The 23,208-nt window shown below is 37.5% G+C and overlaps 2 protein-coding genes across 3 annotated transcripts; both read left to right on the top strand.

Moving 5' to 3' along the window:
- On the top strand, positions 1-1,437 carry LOC106359400 (UPF0725 protein EMB2204-like). The gene is made up of 4 exons (XM_048737543.1): positions 1-9; positions 186-366; positions 438-595; positions 687-1,437. The coding sequence occupies exons 1-4, from the start codon at positions 1-3 to the stop codon at positions 804-806; spliced, it is 468 nt and encodes a 155-aa protein (XP_048593500.1). The 3' UTR covers positions 807-1,437.
- An 11,242-nt stretch (positions 1,438-12,679) lies between these two features.
- On the top strand, positions 12,680-23,055 carry LOC106362300 (myosin-9). 2 transcript variants are annotated; one of them, XM_013802173.3, is made up of 41 exons: positions 12,681-12,984; positions 13,244-13,544; positions 13,622-13,695; positions 13,783-14,686; positions 14,870-14,998; positions 15,077-15,220; positions 15,331-15,476; positions 15,561-15,717; positions 15,792-15,850; positions 15,939-16,098; positions 16,165-16,314; positions 16,405-16,541; positions 16,618-16,764; positions 16,844-16,945; positions 17,021-17,078; positions 17,162-17,263; positions 17,342-17,379; positions 17,457-17,583; positions 17,671-17,841; positions 17,958-18,089; positions 18,246-18,355; positions 18,450-18,510; positions 18,641-18,818; positions 18,939-19,144; positions 19,233-19,352; positions 19,574-19,672; positions 19,750-19,971; positions 20,056-20,195; positions 20,338-20,449; positions 20,542-20,589; positions 20,663-20,917; positions 20,991-21,146; positions 21,221-21,427; positions 21,520-21,663; positions 21,742-21,812; positions 21,908-22,007; positions 22,088-22,144; positions 22,228-22,284; positions 22,377-22,457; positions 22,529-22,611; positions 22,718-23,055. In XM_013802173.3, the coding sequence occupies exons 4-41, from the start codon at positions 14,684-14,686 to the stop codon at positions 22,839-22,841; spliced, it is 4,593 nt and encodes a 1,530-aa protein (XP_013657627.1). In that variant the 5' UTR covers positions 12,681-12,984; positions 13,244-13,544; positions 13,622-13,695; positions 13,783-14,683; the 3' UTR covers positions 22,842-23,055. The 2 variants fall into 2 exon arrangements, with proteins under 2 accessions (XP_048594242.1, XP_013657627.1); XM_048738285.1 differs by having other exon boundaries at positions 12,680-12,984; positions 16,165-16,541.
- The last annotated feature ends 153 nt before the right edge of the window (positions 23,056-23,208 follow it).

Genomic DNA, 23,208 nt, shown 5'->3' with positions numbered 1-23,208 from the left:
ATGTGGAATGTAGTGGAGGGCGTGCATACCCTAACAGTGCCTTGGTGAAGCTTTATGCCAAGCTCGGCCTTCATCGCTAAAACTGGTTAGAGGTATAAACAAACAACAAACTAAACTAGTATGTTGCTTTTAATGTAGCTCGAGGATAGTTTTAAAGGGTTTCATTTGTTTCTAATCTGTTGTAGGGGACAAACTTTGAGCTAGATAGCTTATTGAAATTCAACATTCGTAGTGCTGCATCTCCTTACTACATAACCTTGGTTGCGTGCCTTCCATCTAGCGGTTTGCAGCAGATCTTTCAAGTTCTCGTAGAGGAAGAACGTCTTGGCATTTTAGATTTGACATGCCCCATCTCTAGACCTCAAGGTAAAGGTTGCTTTGTTGATACTTTAATCAATTTCACTACTTTTGCTAACTATAGTTGACATATTGCATAGGGACCGAGAGTTCAAGGAAGGAGTCAACTCCTTTCTTACGTCCACATTCCGAGCCAGTGTTCTCTACTTACCAAGACAGATTGGATGATTGGCCCTCGTCAATAATTCCATGGCCCTCCTCTGAGATTGGTTTTATTGACACAAAGTGTTTTTACATGGTAATATATTCTTGTTGTGGTCCGCTTGCATGCATCTGTTTTGCTTTTGGCATAGTACTAAATTACTAATATATATATATTTTTTTGGCAGTTAAATGAATCTGAGTTGCAATGTGATTGGATTTTTTTGTATGTGGAACTTGCAATCTGTACTTCCCAAAGGTGGTTTAAAGCTGTAAGTTTTGTGTTCTCCCACTTTGCGTATCAATAACATACATGGTGATAATGCAAAATCTTGTTGATGCAGAAGGATCTCTCCAACTTTTTGGAGATTGTCCAAGTGGCCATAGAATCTCTCGATGATAAGGAGCCCCCAAGTCTCAAGTCTAAAGCTGTAGTCATTTACATAGCATACAAGGACTTGGCCAAGGCTAGGACTGGTGAGCCTTATCACTGCCAAGATGTTGTAAGACGAGTCATCAACGAGGCTACCGGAATATTGAGCATCCAAGGTGATTGTTGGATTGAAGAAGCAGCAATGGCTTCGGTGCCTTCTAAAAAGAGATCCCGAATGCTTAGGTGTCGCTTAGGAGTTCATAAGCTGTGGAGGTTGTCTAGTCCTAGGTGGTATCAAATGTACAAAAACCATGGCCTCCAATCTTCCCCACAAGTTGATTGCCTATTTAGTAACTTAAGACATTTGAAGATGTCTATTATAGGCCCATCGCACTGTGTAATGTCTATTACAAAATCTACTCAAAGATTCTCACCCGCAGGCTACAACCCCACATGGATAGACTTATCTCCGAAAACCAGTCGGCCTTCGTCCCAGGACGAGCAATTGGTGATAATATCCTTATCACTCATGAGGTACTTCATTTTCTAAAAACATCTAAAGCGGAACAGAGATGTGCGATGGCGGTTAAAACAGATATGAGTAAGGCCTACGATCGTCTCGAGTGGGACTTTGTGGCGTTAGTTCTCTCTCGGTTGGGATTCCACCGAGATTGGATTCGAGCAATCATGCAATGTATCTCGACAGTTACATACTCCTTCCTCATTAACGGCTTGCCTAGAGGGAAGGTAGTACCGAGCAGAGGAATCCGCCAAGGCGACCCTCTTTCTCCCTACATATTTATAATGTGTAGTGAAGTCCTCTCGGGATTATGTAACAAAGCGCAAGAAAATGGAGATCTTAACGGCCTCCAGGTGGCTAGGGGATGTCCTCGCATCTCTCATCTCTTGTTCGCGGATGATACAATGTTCTTCCTACATGCCAATAAGGGAAACTGCAAAACGCTCAATGATATCTTGCGAAAATATGAAGAAGCTTCAGGCCAGTCGATTAATGTGGACAAATCGAGCATCACGTTTTCAAATAAAGCCCCTGCTGAGCTGAAGGAGATGGTGAAGAACGAACTGAAAATACAAAAGGATGGGGGTATGGGCAAGTATTTGGGGCTTCCCGAGCAATTTGGACGACGTAAGCGAGACCTATTCGCCTCTATCATAGACCGGATCCAACAAAAAGCTAGAGGATGGTCTACCAAGTTCCTCTCCTCTGCGGGTAAGCTTGTTATGCTGCAAAGTGTACTATCTCCAACGCCCTCTTTTGCTATGTCTAGCTTCAAGTTACCTATCTCGCTTTGCAAGAGAATTCAATCTGTAGTTACTCGGTTCTGGTGGGACGATAATGAGGAGAAAAAGAAGATGGCTTGGGTCTCTTGGGAAAGGATATCAAAGCCAAAAGCCTCAGGTGGGCTGGGCATCCGGGATTTTCAGAAATTTAATGATGCCCTGCTGGCCAAAATAGGATGGAGATTGCTAGAAAACCCGGAGAGCTTACTCGGCAAGACCTTATTTGGCAAATACTGCCCGGAAAACAACTTCCTGGAAGCTTCCCCTCCCTCAGTTATGTCTCATGGTTGGCGGAGTGTTTTGGTGGGGCGTGATCTTTTACTAAAGAAGATAGGATGGGCAGTAGGAGATGGGAAATCCATTAATATATGGCGAGATCCGTGGCTTTCTATGAGCACGCAACTGAGGCCAATGGGGCCTCCGAATGAACAGCATGTTGAGATGGTGGTTGCTGACCTTATGCTACCAGGAGGACGCCTGTGGGACCTTCAGAGGATTAGACTCATCCTCCCTGAGTATGAAGATCTGATACTCAGCATTAAACATAGTACCACCGGGGCTCCGGATAAACTGATGTGGCTAGGAACAAAGTCTGGTGAGTATGCTACAAAGTCTGGGTATTATGCTGCTGTGGAGGACGAAGACCACCAAGATAACGAGTTCGCAGGACCTGACTTCAACTGGAAGAAATGCGTATGGAACGTCGACACTGCACCTAAACTCAAACTCTTTGCTTGGAAGATCCTGAAGGGTGCGCTACCGGTCGGAGAAAGACTGGTTGACAGGCATATTGATATCGACCCAAAATGTAAAAGATGCGGATGCATCGAATCTATCACTCATCTATTCTTTCACTGTCCGTTCGCTCGGAAAGTCTGGAGGTTAGCACCTCTTGTGGCTGATGTGGAATGTAGTGGAATGGTAGATTTGATTGCTTCTTGGAGCTCTCTGATTTCACTGCACTGCCTCCCACCTACTGGAATCTCGTCAGGCTCTCTGACCTTATGGATACTCTGGATGCTATGGAAGTCGAGGAACAGACTAGTCTTTGAAGGCTTCTCAGTATCTCCTGAAGATACACTTTTAGCTGCAATTCGAGCTGCGCGAGAATGGAGCGAGAATCAAAAGCGAGATGACCCACCGCGGAAGCGAGGGAAAAAACCTGAGCTCACATGCCCTATGGACGCGACGGTGGTAAGGACCGATGCTGCTTGGAACTCTAACCTTTTGGTTGCAGGGTTGGGATGGGTTCAATTGCTACGGGAGGGAAATCAATCCTTCAAAGATCGCGCAGCACATGTTGGGTCTGCTCTTATGGCTGAAGCCCTAGCTTTGCGGGAAGCGGTCGCCACCTGCAAAAGAATGGAGCTGAAGAAGGTCAAGTTTGAGTCGGATTCTGCTCAACTGGTCTCGATTATAAACGCAGGAGCGAGGGTTGCGGAGCTACATGGCGTTGTTGCAGACATTCTTACGTTATCTCTATCTTTTGAATTTGTTGCGTTCGTATGGATCCCTCGAGAGAGGAACACCATTGCTGATTTATTGGCCAAGAACGCTATTAATGCATCTGGTCTCTTGCTTGTTGAGGGTGCCTTTAATGGCCCCAACTAAACATTGCTAATCAATTTATTACGAGTTTCAAAAAAAAAAAAGACATTTGAAGATGTGTATCGGATGGTATTATTTAACTATTAATTTGTGATGCTTATGTATTGTGTATTTTTTTGGTATTTATTTAAGACATTTGAAGATGTGTATCGGATGTAATAGTTTTTAACTATTATTATTAGTGATGATTATGTACTTTGTGCTTTTGGTCTCTTTTTTTTAAGCGTGTACTTGTCCCTAATGCAATCAGGTTAATTTACTATTTTTTATTAGCATCATCTATAGAGTAAGTTGACTTTGGTGTATGCATTAACCAATTTTATGATAGTATGTACGTGTGCATTATAACTAGAGAGGAGATTATGAAGAGAGACAAGACTTTATTCTTGGTTTTAGTTTCTCTATCTAGTCCTAAATCTAACATTGAGCACTAGAGTAATAGTCTTGCTGCTTCTTCCAAGTATGATAGTATGAGAGATAAGAGGCATGATTCAATGGGTTCATGAGTCACCCATGGAGATGATTTTCTCTGCACCTATGACTTAATTTGAACGAGTTAGCAGGAGATGCTGGAATGTTTGATGGGAGCTACAGGTAAAGATTTGATGTATTAATCAATTAAAAATAAAAACGCTCTCAAAAAGTAAAAAAATAAAAACGCTCTCAAAAACACGATACCATCATCACTTTCAGGTTGTAGTCGAGGAAGAACGTCTTGGAATTTTAGATTTGACGTGCCGTCATTCTAGACCTCAAGGTAAAGATTTGATGTATTAATCAATTAATTTACATCTCACACTTGCTGACTATATAACATTTTGCATAGTGACCGAGAGTTCAAAGAAGGAGACGCCTTTCTTACGTCCACATCGCCAGCGAGTGTCTACTTCCTACAAAAACAGATTGCTTGATTGGCCCTCCTCAGAGATTGCATGGCCCTCCTCAGATATTGCTTTCAGTGACACAAAACGTTTTTATGTGGTAACATAATTTTATTAAGACACTCACTTGTGGTCACTTGCATGCGTCAGTTTTTCTTTTGCCTAGTACTAATATATGTTTTATTTGCCTTTACAGTTGAATGAATCTGAGTTGCGATGCAGTGATTGGATTTCTTTGTACGTGGAACTTGCAATTTGTACTTCCCATAGACGTATTAGAGCTGTAAGTTTTCTTGCTTGTCAGGTATTATTGGTGATAATATAATTAACACATGAGACTCTTGTTGTTGTAGAGAGATCTCTCCAAGTTTGAGTTAGAGATTGTTCAAGTAGCCATAGAATCTCTTGATGATAAGGAGCCCCCAAGTCTCAAGTCTAAAGCTGTTGTCATTTACATAACTTATAAAGACTTGGTCAAGTCTCTTCGGATTGGTGAGCCTTGTCTTTGCAAAGCTGTTGTTAGACGAGTCGTCAATGAGACTAAGGGAATATTGAGTATCCAAGGTGATTGCTGGAATGAAGATGAAACGGGTTCGGCTTCTGAGATTCCTTCTAAAAAGTATTCTAAGAAGGGATCTCGAATCTTTAGGCGTCGCTTAGGAGTCCATAAACTATGGCGGTTATCTAATCCTAGGTGGCATCAGACACACAAAAACCGCAGCCTCCACTCTTCGCGGGCGAATTGATGAACTATTTAATAATTTAATACGTTTTGAAGATGTGTATCCGATATATTTAACTATTAATTAGTGATGATAGTATGTATTTTGTGCTTTTTGGTCGCCTTTTACGCTTGTACTTACAATTAAGTTAATTTACTAGTATTATATTTGCATCATATATAGAATAAGTTGACTTTGGTATGCATTAATAACCAATTTTGTGATAGTATGTGTGCATTAAATAGGAGTGAGAGGATTTATCTAAACGAATTTGACATCATGCCATGATAAGATACACTAAAAGTAATACTACTATTCTTCAAAACATTTGTAAAAGTGAGGTTAGTTTATTTTGTCAAAGAAAGATTGATTAACTTGGTATATCAGAAAGGGAGAAAATAATCTCGTTTGTGAAAACTAAGAACACATGAAAGATTAGACGGATGGTCACGTAACCAATTAGGCCTATAAGGTTTTCTATGAAAAATTATAAGAACACATGAAAGGTTAGACGGATGGTCACGTAACCAATTAGGCCTATAAGGTTTTCTATGAAAAATTATGTAGACCAGTTCTCCTTTGACCTTTCTCAATAAAATATGTTAATGTTCCCTATATTATTTTTTTAGCATCGTTTTCTATGTTTCCTATTCCAATTAATGAACAAATACCTATAATCCAAACTTTCCGGTTTACACATATAATCCGATCAAAAAGCACCAGCCGCTAAAGTTCGTCAAAACTTCGAACCAAAATCTTTTGACGATAAGCTAAGAGGAATAGGAGTCGGTGGTAGAGAATATACGAAGGAGATGAGTCATCGCAGAGTGGTCAACGAACGGAGGAGCTTGATGCAACAATTCAATCTTCTTAAAAAACAAAACGTGTAGGAGCAACTTAATTAAGAAAGAGCGATTAATAGCTGGCCTTGGATCTCAAGAATTAAAACCTTTCATCATTACAATTGGTTAGAGGTAAACAACTACTTTGATACCTTTAATCAACATGTTGCATGATAAACCACCTTCTCAATTTCTTCTTCTTCTTCTCCTTTCTTTCTCTTTCTCTTTTCTTTCTTTTTCTTCATTTTATGTAGAGTTGTGATCTCATAATCATCTAGATTAGATTGCAATGAAGAATTTCCAAGTTCATATATGAAACAAAAGAGAGGAGGAATTACCCAATATTGTTAAAAAGATGCGACATCGACTAACTCATTATTTCCCATGGCTACAAATTAGATTTTTCTTGATTCACGAACTTCTTGGAAAAATTATATTGCTTCATGTGCAAGAAAGTTTTTTTGGGAAGATCTTGTATACCAAGAGGTCTTAATGGTGAATCATATCCATATCATCATCCATGTTATACATATCTTTGAAAACAAAAACAAAAAGATTGACTTAGAAACACACATGACAAACAACTAGTAAGTATAGGTGTATTATGATCAGAAATTGAAACACATGTCAACTAATGTTATGAGTTCTTAGTAAGTCAAGCTAAACTAAGAAAGTAAATCCAATCTTACAAAAAACTTAAACAGTCAAATTTCCTTAGTATTAAAGGGAAAGTATAGGCCAAATTGATGTTTTTCAGCGTTTATAAACAATGAAATCATCTTATTTTAAAAACTTCCAAACATGTGACATAAATGTTTTATATTGTTTGAGAAATATCCCCCATTTTTTTGTCACTAAGTAGAAAAAATCTAACTTATGCTTTTGTATCCATTACACAATCATTACCTATGTCCTATTTTTGTAAATATTTGTCTAACATCTATGATACAAATGTGAGCTAAGTATCAATGAATGAAATCATCCTCCAACAAACATATACGTTTTAAGGCAATGATAAGATCCAAAAACTCAACACATGATGTATTTATGTTGCTTCTACGTTTTTTGGAATCCCAATTCATCCAATTTAATATATTTTGTTGTATTTCGAACAATGTCTTTGGTTTCAGAATCTCTTAGACCAACATGTCTTGGTGGTGAATCCAAATCATCATCCATATTAATGGAAAAAGAAGAAAAAAAACTCAATTTAGCAAATAACATGTGATAAAAAGCGAATAAATCTAATTGCACTATAAAGATAAAAATAAATAAATCACATGTCAACAAAGACAAAACAAAACGAGAGCAAATGCTCAAACTTTTTTAGTAAATGTGAACCAAACTAGAAACTAAATCCGGTCACATATTCGTGATGAAAAACATCATTAAGGTTGCTAATCAATGATATGTTCGAGTATCTTTGGGAGTTATGTACATACCCATCTTTTGTGATTATGATGAATCTCAGAATTTTGTTAAATATATGCAACATATCCATTTATTGATATTTACGCATGACGACGCTTTTTTTGTTGTTTCTGAGTCATGATCTTGATTCAGTTTCCGCTTGAGGTTTCCTCTTTGAGCCTCATCCATATGACGCAACAAAAATCAGAAAGGAGATGATGTGACCTAAGTGTAGGATGAACAGCCTGAGCATAATCACAAAAGAATGGCATGTAACTCCCAAAGATACTCGAACATATCCTTGATTGACAATCTTAGTGTCGTTGCTCATCTTGCAAGGTGCTACAAGTTGTCCCTTAAATATCTCTATAGCCACAATATCTACTGAATGATACCCCACGAAAACTGATTTTTTGGGGCCATAGTAAATATCCTGCAAACAAGTAAATATGTTTATATAAAAGGTTCCAACAATCAATGCATATTGATAACTAGTAGAATGTTTTATGTAACTTTAACTCAGTAGGTTCCAAAAAATCAGAGAAAATGATCATAGAGGCACCAATGGTATGTATGTGCAAGTGTGTTAAAGCCTTAATCGGTTGAAGATGCGAAAATAATTATTTTGGTCTCTGTTTGTGAAGTTGGAAGATTCTTACAACAGTCAAAGACACAATCTTTTGGGCACTCATCTGGGATTCCCACTTTAACAATATGTGATAAAGCCCTAACTATCATACTTTCATAGCAATACTTCACTGATTTCGTCGTTTTACAAGTGTCAAACATCTCTAGATAAACATTGGAGGATTGATACCAAATGGATAATGAACTGTATTGATTTTCCCACTTGCGGATAACTCTTATGGCGCTGACCAAAACAATGGAGGTGCCCAATAGATAATGTTCGATGAATTCCTAAACAAATCATATAGCAAAAACAAACGAGAACAATGAGTATCCAAAGTGATTGATGGATTGAAGAAGGCTTTGGCTTCTAAAAAGAAATTGTTAATGCTTAATTAGGCGTCTTTTAGGTGTTTATAAATTGTGGTGCTTATCTAATACTAGTGACATCTTACCTATAAAAACTGTGGCCTATTTTTGTTGGCGAGCTGATTAATACAATCATTATTTATGTCCAATTTTTGTACTTGGTAACATCTATGATCCAAATGTGAGCTAAAATATCAAGGAATGAAATCATTCTCCAACAAGTATATACGTTAAAGGCAATGATAAGATCAACAACTTAACACATGATGTATTTACATCTTAAAGCCTCTACGGTTTTTGGAATCCTAAATCATCCAATTTTTTGGAGAATAATTCAGGTGTATTAGTGTTTGTATAAAATCTCTTAGACCAACATGTATTAGTGGTGAATCCAAATCATCATCCATATCAGTGGAAAACAAGAAAAGAAACTCAAATTAGCAAATAACATGTGGAAAAAACGAATAAATTTATTTAAAAGAAATAAAACCAAAAAGGCGTTCTCTTTCATGCTGTGAAATTCAAACTGGAGTTCCAAAATCGTTGATTAGCAGCAGGCCACGAAACTGAAGGCGTTCTTTTGGCCCAGTATGTGTTTGAGCTGTGAAGGCCCAATATAAGCCTAATAATAATGAAATAATATTAAACAGAATATTTATTTATTCTATCAGTGCCTATATAGATCAAAAGTATCCGCCGGTTGCATGCAGGAGAGGAAGATCGCAGGTGAATATATTATGAAAAGATGAGTTGTCTGACGGAGGAATCCGATGTAACGATTTTTGTTTATTTAATATTTTTTAGCTTGTCAACAAGTGAAATCTGAACCTTACAACTACTGTTTTGTAAACTAACGTTACGAGGAGAAGCCTTTATCCAAACTTATATCCTACTATATAAAAGGGACTAAATTCAAGGCTTTTGGGACTATCCACCTCAGCCAAAATATTCTCATCCAAAAAGAATTAGAAATAGATGTCATTTAGAAGATAATTAACTAACATACAACTTTTAATATTTCTAGAAATTTTAAATTTGTAACTGCTAATTTATTAATAGAATCATATATCTATATTGAATTATGTTCTATTTTTAATCGTTAGACTTCAAGGGTAAATAAATTATTAATTTATAATATATATAGTTTATAACTTTATATTGTAGTTATAAATAAAGAGAAAATAATCGAGAAAAGTAAAGAATCCTACTATATAAAAGAGACTAAATTCAAGGCTTTTGGGACTATCCACCTGAGCCAAAATATTCTCATCCAAAAAGAATTAGAAATAGATGTCATTTAGAAGATAATTAACTAACATACAACTTTTAATATTTTTAGAAATTTCAAATTTGTAACTGCTAATTTATTAATAGAATCATATATCTATATTGAATTATGTTCTATTTTTAATCGTTAGACTTCAAGGGTAAATAAATTATTAATTTATAATATATATAGTTTATAACTTTATATTGTAGTTATAAATAAAGAGAAAATAATCGGGAAAGGTAAAGAAGCTCATGTAAAATTATGTAATTAAAATGGTAAAATGGTGAGTATGATGAGGTGAATCTAAGAAAATTTGTTGTACAAATTATGGTGCTTTCTTCGTCCACTATAATGATTTAAAATAAAATATATATTCACATAAATAAGTCAATATTTGTTGTTTTTTTTTTGGTAAGATATTAAGATTATCATTTTCGGAAAGGTTACACTGTTGTTTTTAAACAACTTATTACAGCAAGGAAACAAAAACAACCAACAACAACTCAAGGTAAAAAAAAAACCTTAAGGAAGTCTTATACAAGAAAGATAAAAAGAAGTAGATAAGAGGAGAAAGGAGAACTTGCTGGGTAAGAGAGGAGACGGTCACGCATCATACGGTCGAGAGAGGCAAGGATGACTGATGAAGGTGAGGAGACAGCTGTGAACACACGAGCATTACGCTCTTTCCACAGCAGGTAGATGGCTGACTGAAAGTAGAGCTTCATGACTAGAGTAGCATGCGCATCTGCATTGATGCGAGGTTGATTGATCCAGCTTGCAACAGAGTGTAGATCAGCCGGAGGAGAAATCCAAACTTCATGAGCAAAAAGCTCCCATATCAAGCGAGAGAAAGAGCACTCAAAGAAGAGATGATGGTGAGTCTCTATTTCAAGATTACAAAGGACACACGTTCCAGAGACATTTAACTCCCAACGCCTCAAGCGATCCTTGGTTGGCAGTCTTCTCCGCAAAGCCAGCCTTGATATAAACACATCACGTGGAATATGTTCCTTGAACCAAATAGTCTTGTGCCAATATTTATTGCTGATAGTGTTTATATTTTTTCTGACATTAGTATCCATATTTTTTAGTAAACTGATCCAAAGAGATTAGTTTGTGGAGCTAACCAAACGAGGATTATAGTGTTTACTTTAGAAAAAGTAATAGGTTGAATGATAGATGGCGTGCGTGCTTTTTCACATGAAAATCTGCACATATATTAAAATTGTAAGATTTGAATCATAGAGAAAATATAGTGTATATGACTGAAGTTGGGCCATTCCGAAACTAAAGATGGCTAAAATTCTTCTTTGTCAAAATGCATAGATGTGAATCTTATATGAATAGAGTTCTCCATTGCTTATAGCAGTGTAATAAACTCCGTGTGTAAAGGAGGAAAAATGTTATATAAGTGAAAACAAAAATTATGATTTTTTTTTTCTTGTGCCTATAGACTCTTCGCAATTTGAAGAAGAAATAACATATTGTGTGAAAATCTTTGGCTCGGTCAAATTTTATAGTTGTTTAAAAAACTGTTGTTATCTGATTCATGTAATTTTTCAGTATTGATTTAAAAGCCCAAAAAACCCATATATACTGACTTTTTGATATTTTTTTCTGTGATTTGAATTTAAAAAGAGATAAAACTTTCGATAAGTTATGTAAACTCAGAACAAGTATTTAGCTTTAGAAAGCATTTACATGTTTCAAACTTATAATATATACATATATAATGTTTAAAATTATGCATATAAAACCTGTGTAAAATGTGTCTGAATATGTTTCTCTTCTTTAATGTGTTAATCGTACTATATATAACATTATTTTAAAATTTCAAAAAGTTTATCACATACAAAAAACCATCAATAAAAAATATAATTCTCCATCTACAACAAGAAAAATGAAAAACTATAAACATATAAATTTAAATTAAGAAAAACTAACATTGAAAAGACAAGAAGTTAATGTAAAAGAAAAAACCGACAAATAATATTATAAATAATATAAATTTATAAGACACAATTCGCGCGAAGCGCGGAAAAAATCTCTAGTATTTGTAATACTAAGTAGTAATCAAAATACTATATTAATCTTAATAAACAATTTCTCTTCACGATACTTCCTCTGATTCTTCCCGGTAATAAAAATAAACAATTACATTGAATAATAGTTGGCTGAACCATTCCATACTGTGTTAAAAAAGAAAAGAAAAAAAAAGAACCATTCCATACAAAGAGAGCCAGAACTTTGAGAGTTGTACGTAGTTGTATTAGTATTAATTTGTTTTCTCTTTTCGGATTATATTTTTTAGTAAGTACATTGAAATCTTGTTACATAAGCGAATGCTGTATTGGAGTCTGTAACTTTGGTTGATGTGTAGATATCTCAATAACATGAATAAATAGAGATGTAGAGATTAATGGAAAATAGTCATCAATCTCTAAAAATGAGTGTAAAATATAAATTTTTTACATTAGAGATTTGGATGAAACTGTAAGATATAAATTTTTTTTTGAAGCAATTTAGTTGTTAACAATTGATTGTAAGTTGGAAATAGATGATACATCCCAATTTAATTTCTTGGTAGGTACTTTAGCATTGCATTACCTGGGTGGGGTCAATCGTTTCTAACAATACTTAAGGGGCTTCTGTGTAATAAAATTTAGACTTCAGGGACTTTGCTAAAAACAACTTGAAAGTTTCCCGCGTGTGGGGCCGGCCTTTGGTGACGTGTAACATTTTCCCTTTCGCTTCATCTTTCATTTAATAAAAGTCAAAAGGTCAACAGTGGCGTAGTCGTAAATCCAGCAAACTTCTTTTTTCCTCCTCGCCGGCGGCAAAGTTGCCGTCGTTGTTTCTCTTCACTCCCAATCGCCACCTACGATGCAGTTCCGCCATCGGATCAAAGCAACCCCTTCTTCCGTCGCGGAGTTCCCCCTCTTCGGTAACCTCTCCAGCTCCAGTTTCTGCTACGAACCGTTCTGATCCGGAGAAGAAGAAGCATCAGATCCGAGCGGCGACGCTTCTGAGCTTGGGAAGCCGTCGTCAACTGGAGAGATTCATTCGGAGACAGTACTGCTGGGTAAGCATTCACTTCTTCTTCTTCTTCTTCTCTAGGGAATTGCTGACGTCACACACTCAAACCTGCTGCTTATCGAGTCTTGCTCATAATGAATTGGAGCTGTGATCAGAGTCCGTAGCTAGCTAGGCGAGTATTTGAATCTGTAACTGCCCAACTTAGCATTTCTTGTGGATTGGATTCACATATGATTTGTAACATTAGTAGTATCTTGTGTATTATACTTTTGGCTACGAATAATGGTGTGCTTGACTATTTGCAGGTGGATTTGCCAATGCTATCACTCGAAGATCTTGAAAGCAATGATGATGGAACCCGTGGATTTGAAGCTCTAGTTGTGAATGATCCTTCCCTGGATGAGTTTCTTCAAATTGCACGATGCATTGCGCTGGATTGTCCTTCCTTCCAGCAGTGTTGACGTGCTGGTACAGAGGCTGGAGGAATGAACCCAATGCAAGTAGTAGGAGGAGTTGGTTTCCAGAATCGCCCGTCTTTGAGATCCCAAAGGAACTTGATCCTGTGGTGTGGTGGGAAGGATCGATCATCTTGGAATGTTGGCAAACGTAAGTCATGAAAAGAAACTCTAAACACTAATAAGAGAATCTTCGCAGTGTGTGATAAAATGTATTCGTTTTCTCAGCTGACGGAAGTCCTGAAGCCTTCTTTGAACCGGCTCGTGCGTACTTCATCACACTAGGGAATATATGAAACACGGTTAGTCATGCTACCATGCCTCCTCGAAAGTCTTAGATTTGAGGAATGTAAATGAAGTCATTATATGTTTTGGTGTATTTGTTATAGGTAAAAAGTGCTTATAGTATCGGGTTATAAACTTGGTCTCCTATGTTATTGTTTCCCCACAATGGACGCTTATCGCTCAGAGCCCAAAGCTTTTCCATCAATTCCAATATACGGTTCGATTATAAAAATTTAGTAATATTGTTTGTTCACCACTAATTTTTTCTTATTGATATCAACTTGTGTTACTAATCAAACGTGTCTATTTTAGTCCAAACAGAAAAGTAATATCCAGTAAACTATGGAGTTAATTGGATATTGGTTTGAATTGTTCTTCTAATTTTGGATTATATAATCACAATTAGTGATTCTGGGACGAAAATGATATCTTGAGAGACTTGGGGGTTGCGAGAGTTAATAGATACTCTTGAAGGAGAGAGTGTACGTGGAGTGCGAGAGACAGTGAGTGATTAGGGGCCACGAATTGGCGCGAATTCCACGGGGATCAAAGAAGAAACCCACCGAAGTCGAAGGATGAACAACAATGTCACACTCTCTCTCTCTCTCTCTTATTTTTTTTTTGTTTACTCATTCCTACAGTCGCTCCTTCGCTTCTTTTCTTCTTCTCTCCTTATTTTTTTCCGATCTCGCTTCCTCCCAGTTTCATTGTTCTATTTCAGTTTATGGTGGATCCCATCATTTTTTTTTGTTCTCTGTGGTGGTGATCTTATTCCTCTGAACGTCTTTAGATTGTGGTAATATATCGGTGATTTGATTTTGTTTTGTCGGAAACTGTAATCGTTTTGTCCGAATCCCTCTCCGGTGTGTCTGTTTGTCTCGAAATCTACAGATTCTATAGGTTTCTTGCGTAACACGTCACTATACTGTGGGAAAATGTCCCAAAAAGGGGATCTCCTTCACTTGTCATCATTGTGAAGAAGAAACGACTGACCAATATTGAACAATGGTACGTGAACGTCTTACTTTCCTGTAGATCTCTCTCCCTTACATAGCTCACTGTAGGCAGTTTGATTGTCCAGTTTTAGGGAGCTTAAAATTATTAGTATTGTTAGGTTTTGTCTATTCATATTGACATTGTTGTTGTTTCTTTAGCATTTTGAATTATTGTGATGTTTTTGGTAAACTGCAGGGAACTCCAGTAAATATTATTGTAGGTTCTCATGTTTGGGTTGAAGACTCAGACGTGGCTTGGATTGATGGTGAGGTTGAAAAACTCACTGGACAAGAAGTTGTGATCCAAGCCACAACTGGAAAGACGGCAAGTCAATCATAAAAACTGTTAACATTTCAACTTGTCACCTATAGTAATATCCCATAACTGTTTTATATTATATAGATCACTGCAAAGTTGTCAAAGATATACCCAAAGGATGTGGAAGCTCCTGCAGGTGGTGTTGATGACATGACAAAGCTGTCTTACCTGCACGAACCTGGTGTCCTTCAGAACTTAAAGATCAGATATGAACTTAATGAGATCTATGTTAGTACCTATTTCCTATCTATGTTAGTACTTATTTTCTTACTTACAAATATGCTTTAGACCTTTTGATTGTTTAATGTCTTGACTTAGAATCTATTTGTTCATGACAGACATACACAGGAAACATCCTTATAGCCATTAATCCTTTTCAACGGTTGCCTCACATCTACGATGCCCATATGATGCAACAATACAAAGGAGCACCTTTTGGAGAACTAAATCCTCATGTTTTTGCTGTCGCTGATGTTGCATACAGGTGATTTTAATACTTGTCTATATATGTATTATGATCCACGTATATGTTGTCAGCCTAAGGCGCCCTTTACCTGTATACTCTCAGGGCCATGATTAATGAAGGGAAGAGCAATTCGATTCTTGTAAGTGGTGAGAGCGGAGCTGGAAAAACTGAAACCACTAAGATGCTTATGAGATACCTTGCGTATTTAGGAGGTCGAGCAGTTACAGAAGGAAGGACTGTTGAGCAACAAGTTCTTGAAGTAATGATTTTGCTATCTTTATGATTTTATATATGAGCTCAATCCACTAACTTGTTTGTTATATCTGCGTCCAGTCAAATCCTGTCCTTGAAGCCTTTGGTAATGCAAAAACTGTGAGGAATAACAACTCAAGGTAAGCCAAAATCTACTCATAACAGTGGCCACTCTATCTATACTCATTGTTGGTGATTCAGCTGATTGTTTAATATGCTTTGTCTCAGTCGCTTTGGTAAATTTGTTGAAATTCAATTTGATAAGCAAGGAAGAATATCTGGAGCTGCCATAAGGACCTATCTTCTAGAGAGGTCTCGTGTGTGTCAAATCTCTGATCCGGAGCGCAATTACCACTGCTTCTATCTTCTTTGTGCAGCACCCCAGGAGGTAACCTCACCTGCAACTCTTTTAAAATATAAAGAACTCGCCGCATAACTTAAGAGAACTGAGCAGGAAATTGAAAAGTACAAGCTAGGCCATCCAAAGACCTTTCATTATCTGAACCAGTCTAAGTGCTACGAGCTTGTCGGTATAAGCGATGCTCATGATTATCTTGCCACAAGGAGAGCTATGGATATTGTCGGAATTAGCGAAAAGGAACAGGTCAGTTTGTGTAAGCAGCTATTGAATGTAAATTTTGTTTTCTGCAGTTTTATATTGACGGTGAGCTTCTCCCTTTATCTATATCAACAGGAAGCAATTTTCAGGGTGGTTGCTGCAATTCTTCATATTGGAAACATCGAGTTTACTAAGGGAAAGGAAGTGGATTCATCTGTTCCTAAGGATGATAAGGCGAAGTTTCATCTTAAGACAGCAGCGGAACTTCTCATGTTCGTAAAACATTTTGCCTCTGTATGTTGCCATGTGTTATCAATTGTTAGAGCTGATTGGAAGTCTCGTTTATAGGTGTGATTTAAAAGCTCTTGAAGATGCATTATGTAAACGTGTTATGGTCACACCCGAGGAAGTTATCAAGAGAAGTCTCGATCCAGAGAGTGCTGTTACCAGCAGGGATGGTCTCGCTAAGACAGTCTACTCTCGATTGTTCGATTGGTAGGTGGCTGGTTCTAAGTGTCAAAATAGTGGATCTTTACATATTTGATGCTAAGTGAATATCTCTAGTTATGTGCAGGTTGGTAAATAAGATTAATAACTCGATTGGACAAGATGCCAATTCAAAATGTCTAATTGGAGTTTTGGACATTTACGGATTTGAGAGCTTCAAAACTAACAGGTAATGAAACCTTTTACGTGATTTTAGGCTCACAGATAGCAGTCGCCATTGTCTGCTAATACCTTTCTGGTGCAGTTTTGAACAGTTCTGTATCAATTTCACTAATGAGAAGTTGCAGCAACATTTCAATCAGGTAGGTTCTTGATTGTTGTGGAAACGATGTTCGTTTTTCCAGCTGTGATCCCTGAGTTTATTAGTTCCTTTTGTTGTTTTCAGCACGTTTTCAAGATGGAACAGGAAGAGTACACAAAAGAGGCAATAGATTGGAGCTACATTGAATTTGTGGACAACAAAGATGTTCTTGATCTTATAGAAAAGGTTTGCTTAACTGAGAAAGGACAGTGTTATCAAATTGGATGTTTTAACCTCACTTTCTCCTTTCTTTTCCATCTGCAGAAGCCTGGTGGAATCATTGCTCTCCTCGATGAAGCTTGGTAATATTAAAGACTACTTCCATAGATCTTTTATCCTGACTGTTATTTTGTAAACTAATGAGACTTAATTTTTCCAGTATGTTTCCAAAATCAACCCACGAAACATTTGCAAACAAGCTATATCAGACTTTTAAGGCTCACAAGAGGTTCATCAAACCAAAACTCTCTCGAACAGATTTTACCGTTGCTCATTATGCTGGAGAAGTACGTTGTATATTTCTTTTTACCAAGAAAAATTTGACACAAGGGGACTGTTTCACAAGTTTCTCGTGTCTTTTAAATTTCTTTCAGGTTCTATATCAGTCTGATCTATTTCTGGATAAAAACAAGGATTATGTGATCCCTGAACACCAAGATTTGTTGGGAGCTTCAAAATGCCCTTTTGTCGTGGGTCTTTTCCCTCCACTCCCTGAAGAAACATCTAAATCTTCAAAGTTTTCATCTATTGGTTCTCGTTTCAAGGTAGGAAGCTTATTCTATTAAAATTATTCAGGTGGTTTCTAAGGAAGAGTGTCTTACTAATATTCTCTTAGTAAGTAAACGTGAGAACTAAAATACGGTTGGCCTGATTGATGCAGCTGCAACTCCAGCAACTGATGGAAACATTAAATTCTACCGAGCCTCATTACATCAGATGTGTGAAGCCTAACAATCTCTTAAAACCTGCCGTATTTGAGAATGTGAACATCATGCAGCAGCTGCGTTGTGGTGTAAGTGTACATAAGATAATATTTTCCACAGTGATGTTTTTCTAGACTAGACATATGGGTTATGAGCATGGTTCCTCTTTATGTTTTTAATATCCTGCGAGTAGTGGCAGGAAAGTGTGTGCTAATAACTCTAAAACTTTTACGGTTTCTGTATAGGGTGTTTTAGAGGCGATCAGAATTAGTTGCGCAGGGTATCCAACACGTAAACCTTTCTTTGAGTTTGTCAACCGCTTCGGACTTCTATGTCCTTCGGCTTTAGAAGGGAGGTAAGTAAACAGCAATTTTACTAGCCCGTAAAAATTATAATGTTTAGTGAGGGTTGGAATCAATATTTACAGATTTTGACTTTTCCCTGAACAGCTACGATGAGAAAGTCGTGTGTAAAAAGATATTGGACAGCATGGGACTTAAAGGATACCAGGTAACTGTTCCTTGAGTATCATTTAGTTAATGGAACCAATTGTATAGTATGAATGATGCAATGGAATATGATTCAGTGATGGAAAATTTGAAAGAAATCAAATGCAAACTCGTATCTTTTGTTAATGCAGATTGGTAAAACAAAGATCTTCTTGAGGGCTGGTCAGATGGCTGAACTCGACGCTAGGAGGACAGAAGTGCTTAGTGGTGCTGCAAAAAAAATTCAGAGACGAACAAGAACTCATCAAGCTCAGAAACGGTTTACTGTTCTGAGAAAGGCCACAATATCTCTACAAGCTCTATGTAGAGGTGAGCCATCTGATTTCAATCGCGCTCTTTGGAAGGGCATTAACTTTGTCACACTATATGAACTATTTGCTTGAATATAGAAACATTTATGTAACTTTTACTCAATTTCAAATATCATAGGAAGACTTTCCTGCAAAGTTTACGAGAATTTGAGACGAGAAGCTGCTGCTGTGAAGATTCAGAAGAATGGTCGGAGATATTACTCTAGAAAATCTTACAAAAAGCTCCATGTGTCCGCGCTTGCTTTACAGACTGGTCTAAGAGCAATGGCTGCTCGTAAAGAATTCAGATTCAGGAAGCAAACAAAGGCTGCCACAATTGTTCAGGTTGATGTTCTTAAGATAGTATAGAAGTTTTAAACTATCTTACGTTTCTCATGATCAGTAACACAGAGTTTCCTGTTACTAATGGCAGGCTCAGTGGCGTTGTCACAGAGCAACCACGTACTACAAGAAGCTTAAAAATGGAGTGATCATATCTCAGACACGATGGAGAGGCAGACTTGCTAGGAGAGAACTTAGGAAGCTCAAAATGGTACAGCTTGTTTATTTGCACTTCCTAAAATTTCTTTTAGTATTCACATTTCCAATATCCTACTATTATAATGCATGGTATATTTATTGGAAACAATCATGCCATATACTTTGTGGTAGGAAGTACGCATCTGCAAGTTTTTTTTAATACTTTCAAAATAAGGATACTACTTTTGGTTTACTATCTCAGACATACTCTTAATTTTTTCTTTTTGTCTTCAGGCTTCAAGGGAAACAGGAGCACTTAAGGAGGCAAAAGATATGCTTGAAAAGAAAGTTGAGGAACTCACATACCGTGTCCAGTTGGAGAAACGTCTGAGGGTATCTGCCATAGAAACATCACTCTAATCAATTTTTGAATAAGATTTATAACTTATAGCGCTGAGTTACTATTTCAGGCTGATTTAGAAGAAGCAAAGACTCAGGAGCAAGCGAAACTTCAGAGTTCCTTGGAGGAAATGCGGAAGAAAGTGGAAGAAGCAAATGCATTGCTTGTGAAGGAACGTGAAGCTGCAAAGAAAGCCGCTGAGGAAGCTCCTCCTGTTATACAAGAAACACAAGTCTTGGTTGAAGATACAAAGAAGATCGAACTGATGACAGAGGAATTAGAGAGTGTAAAGGTACATTCTGTCAGTGGCTATCAATTTTCAATACCTTGAGATTTTACATCTACTTAGCGTCAGTAATCATTTGCGTTCAAACAGGCTACTCTAGAAAACGAAAAACAGAGGGCTGATGAGGCAGTGAAGAAATTCGAAGAAGCTCAAGAGTCTCTCGAAGACAGAATAAAGAAACTGGAAGAGTCAGAGAAGAAAGGCCAGCAACTCCAAGAATCCCTGACAAGGTAAGAATGTGTCATCAAGTACCGTTATCATATGTTCCTATAACCACTCCTGCATATATGGTTAATTGGTCTTGTAGATTCATGTATTCTGCTGGTAATTTCATTGTTCGATGAGATAAATTGATGAAGTTAATGTGATCAGGATGGAGGAAAAGTGCACCAACTTGGAATCGGAGAATAAAGTCTTACGGCAACAGGCTGTATCCATGGCACCGAATAAATTTCTCTCTGGCCGCTCCAGGTCCATTTTACAGGTAAATTAGGACTAAACTGAAATATGAGACCGCAAGTATCTTTTTCTCGGTTGTCTGAAGCTTACGAATTACCATCTGTTTAACAACAACAGAGAGGTTCTGAGAGTGGTCATCTAGCAGTGGATGCGAGGTCAAGCTTGGTGAGTACATTTGCCACATATTTGAGTAAAGCTTTTTGATTGATCTAATGATGGTGCTTTTAATTTGAATCAGGATCTGCATAGCCATTCAATAAACCATAGGGATTCCTCTGAAGTGGATGATAAACCACAAAAATCATTAAACGAGAAGCAGCAAGAAAATCATGAGCTACTTATCCGCTGCATTGTCCAACCCTTGGGTTTCAAGGGGAACCGACCTATCACAGCATGTATCATATATAAATGCCTACTTCAATGGAGGTCATTTGAAGTTGAACGAACCAGTGTCTTTGATCGCATTATTCAGACAATAGGCCATGCTATTGAGGTAGGCTCGAGCTTTATAGTTTATATCTATTCAGTTGTGATTGGAATTAATGTTGGGTAAACTGATATCTCAGACTCAAGATAACAACAATACATTGGCCTATTGGTTATCCAATGCCTCGACACTCCTCTTACTCCTCCAACGCACACTCAAAGCTAGTGGTGCAGCTGGGATGGCTCCACAGCGGCGCCGTTCATCTTCTGCCACTCTATTTGGAAGGATGACTCAGGTACATATGGTTTGAAATCCATCAGCTTCTTGTTTCATTGTAAGTTCAGATTTGAGAATGTTTCTATTATCCAGAGCTTCCGTGGAGCACCTCCAGGTGTAAATCTAGCCATGATAAACGGTGCTGCGGGAGGTGGAGCGGATACCTTAAGACAAGTCGAAGCAAAATACCCGGCGTTACTGTTTAAGCAGCAGCTCACAGCTTATGTTGAAAAGATATACGGAATGATTAGAGACAACTTGAAGAAGGAGATTTCTCCACTCCTTGGACTGTGCATTCAGGTATGCCATTAATCACATCAGCCACCACTTTCACAAGCAGAACTCGGTTCTTGTCGCTTAATTTTTATTTTTATGTCTTCACCTTCAAACAGGCGCCAAGAACATCGAGAGCGAGTCTAGTGAAAGGAGCATCTCGTTCAGTGGCCAACACTGCAGGCCAGCAAGCACTGATCGCCCACTGGCAAGGAATAGTGAAGAGCCTTACAAACTTCCTCAACACTCTGAAATCAAACAATGTGAGTTCCATTTCCTCTAAAGCAAAAACAAGTTGTGAGACTGCTCTGAGTTTGAATCTTCTATTTGTGGCTTTTTAGGTTCCTTCATTCTTGGTGCGCAAGGTGTTCACGCAGATATTCTCGTTCATCAATGTTCAACTCTTTAACAGGTTTTTCCAGGGTTCATTGGCATCAAAAATCCCATTATGTTAGTCTCAAAACATGTTCACTATTCTCTACTAATCAAATGTTTCCTTTGCAACAGTCTTTTGTTGAGACGTGAGTGTTGTTCATTTAGCAATGGCGAGTATGTCAAAGCTGGCTTGTCTGAATTGGAACACTGGTGTTTTAAGGCAACAGATGAGGTTCTATTTCCTACCTTCCTTTCACTCTCCTATTATTCCTCGACCAAAACTAATCAATTAACTAACAAAAACAATTGCAGTATGCTGGTTCTTCCTGGGATGAGCTTAAGCATATAAGACAGGCCATTGGGTTTCTGGTAACCTTGTGATATCTTCTACCTAAACCTTAAGTAGATGCCCATAAGAGTAAACCATTATTAATTCTTGCTCCAAAATGCAGGTCATACACCAAAAACCTAAGAAAACTCTCGATGAGATCAGTCATGATCTTTGCCCAGTAAGTTGATCATTCCACGCTCAATTCTGATACAACTCTCATGTTTTCAAATTGTAGGTTTTCATTTGCTGATTAATTGATATTATGGACAGGTACTGAGCATACAACAGCTATACAGGATCAGTACAATGTACTGGGACGACAAATACGGCACACACAGCGTCTCTCCGGACGTAAGTCACCTTAAGCAACTGATAATCTCTCTGTGGTTATATCTTAAGCTAGCTTCCATTTATAAAAATAGGTTATAGCAAATATGAGGGTGCTAATGACAGAAGATTCGAATAATGCTGTTAGCAACTCCTTCCTTTTGGATGACGACTCGAGGTTAGTTACAGTACTTGGTCTTCTTACCAATGCCAACAAGTTTGGTTTGGTTTGGTTTGGTTCGGTGACGTTTTTCTTAATTACATTTTGAAATGATTTTCTGCAGCATTCCATTCTCTGTGGATGATTTATCAAAGTCAATGGAGAGATTTGATATTGCTGATATCGAGCCACCGCCTTTGATCCGGGAGAATTCTGGATTTAGCTTTTTATTGCCAGTAGCTGAGTGATCCTTGCATCTCCCCTCGTCTTCTAGTGTCTTCCTCTTTCACCAACTCGGATTGCTTGTAACGCAAGTAATCGCGCATTTTATTATACATTTTGAAATTACGGATAAAAAAGAACTCTTGTGTTTAAGATTTGATTACATCCGCCTTGAACTATATTCTCTTACAAACTCGAATACTATGTTTTGATTAATAGATCGTCTTTAATAATTGTGAATCTGAGGTGGGAATATAATGTATCCTCTTGAAATAGGCATATGAACACTTGCAAATTTCATACATTCAATCAAAACTTACTTTGGTGATGGTAATGAAAAACTGTTTTTTGGTATATATGAAAATTGGCGGGTATACACTGATTCTCTGGAGC

Source organism: Brassica napus, chromosome A8, assembly GCF_020379485.1.
Source record: "Brassica napus cultivar Da-Ae chromosome A8, Da-Ae, whole genome shotgun sequence".
NCBI lineage: Eukaryota > Viridiplantae > Streptophyta > Magnoliopsida > Brassicales > Brassicaceae > Brassica > Brassica napus.
The sequence above is the reverse complement of the archived record's forward strand: the minus strand, read 5'-3'. Positions and strand labels throughout refer to the sequence as shown.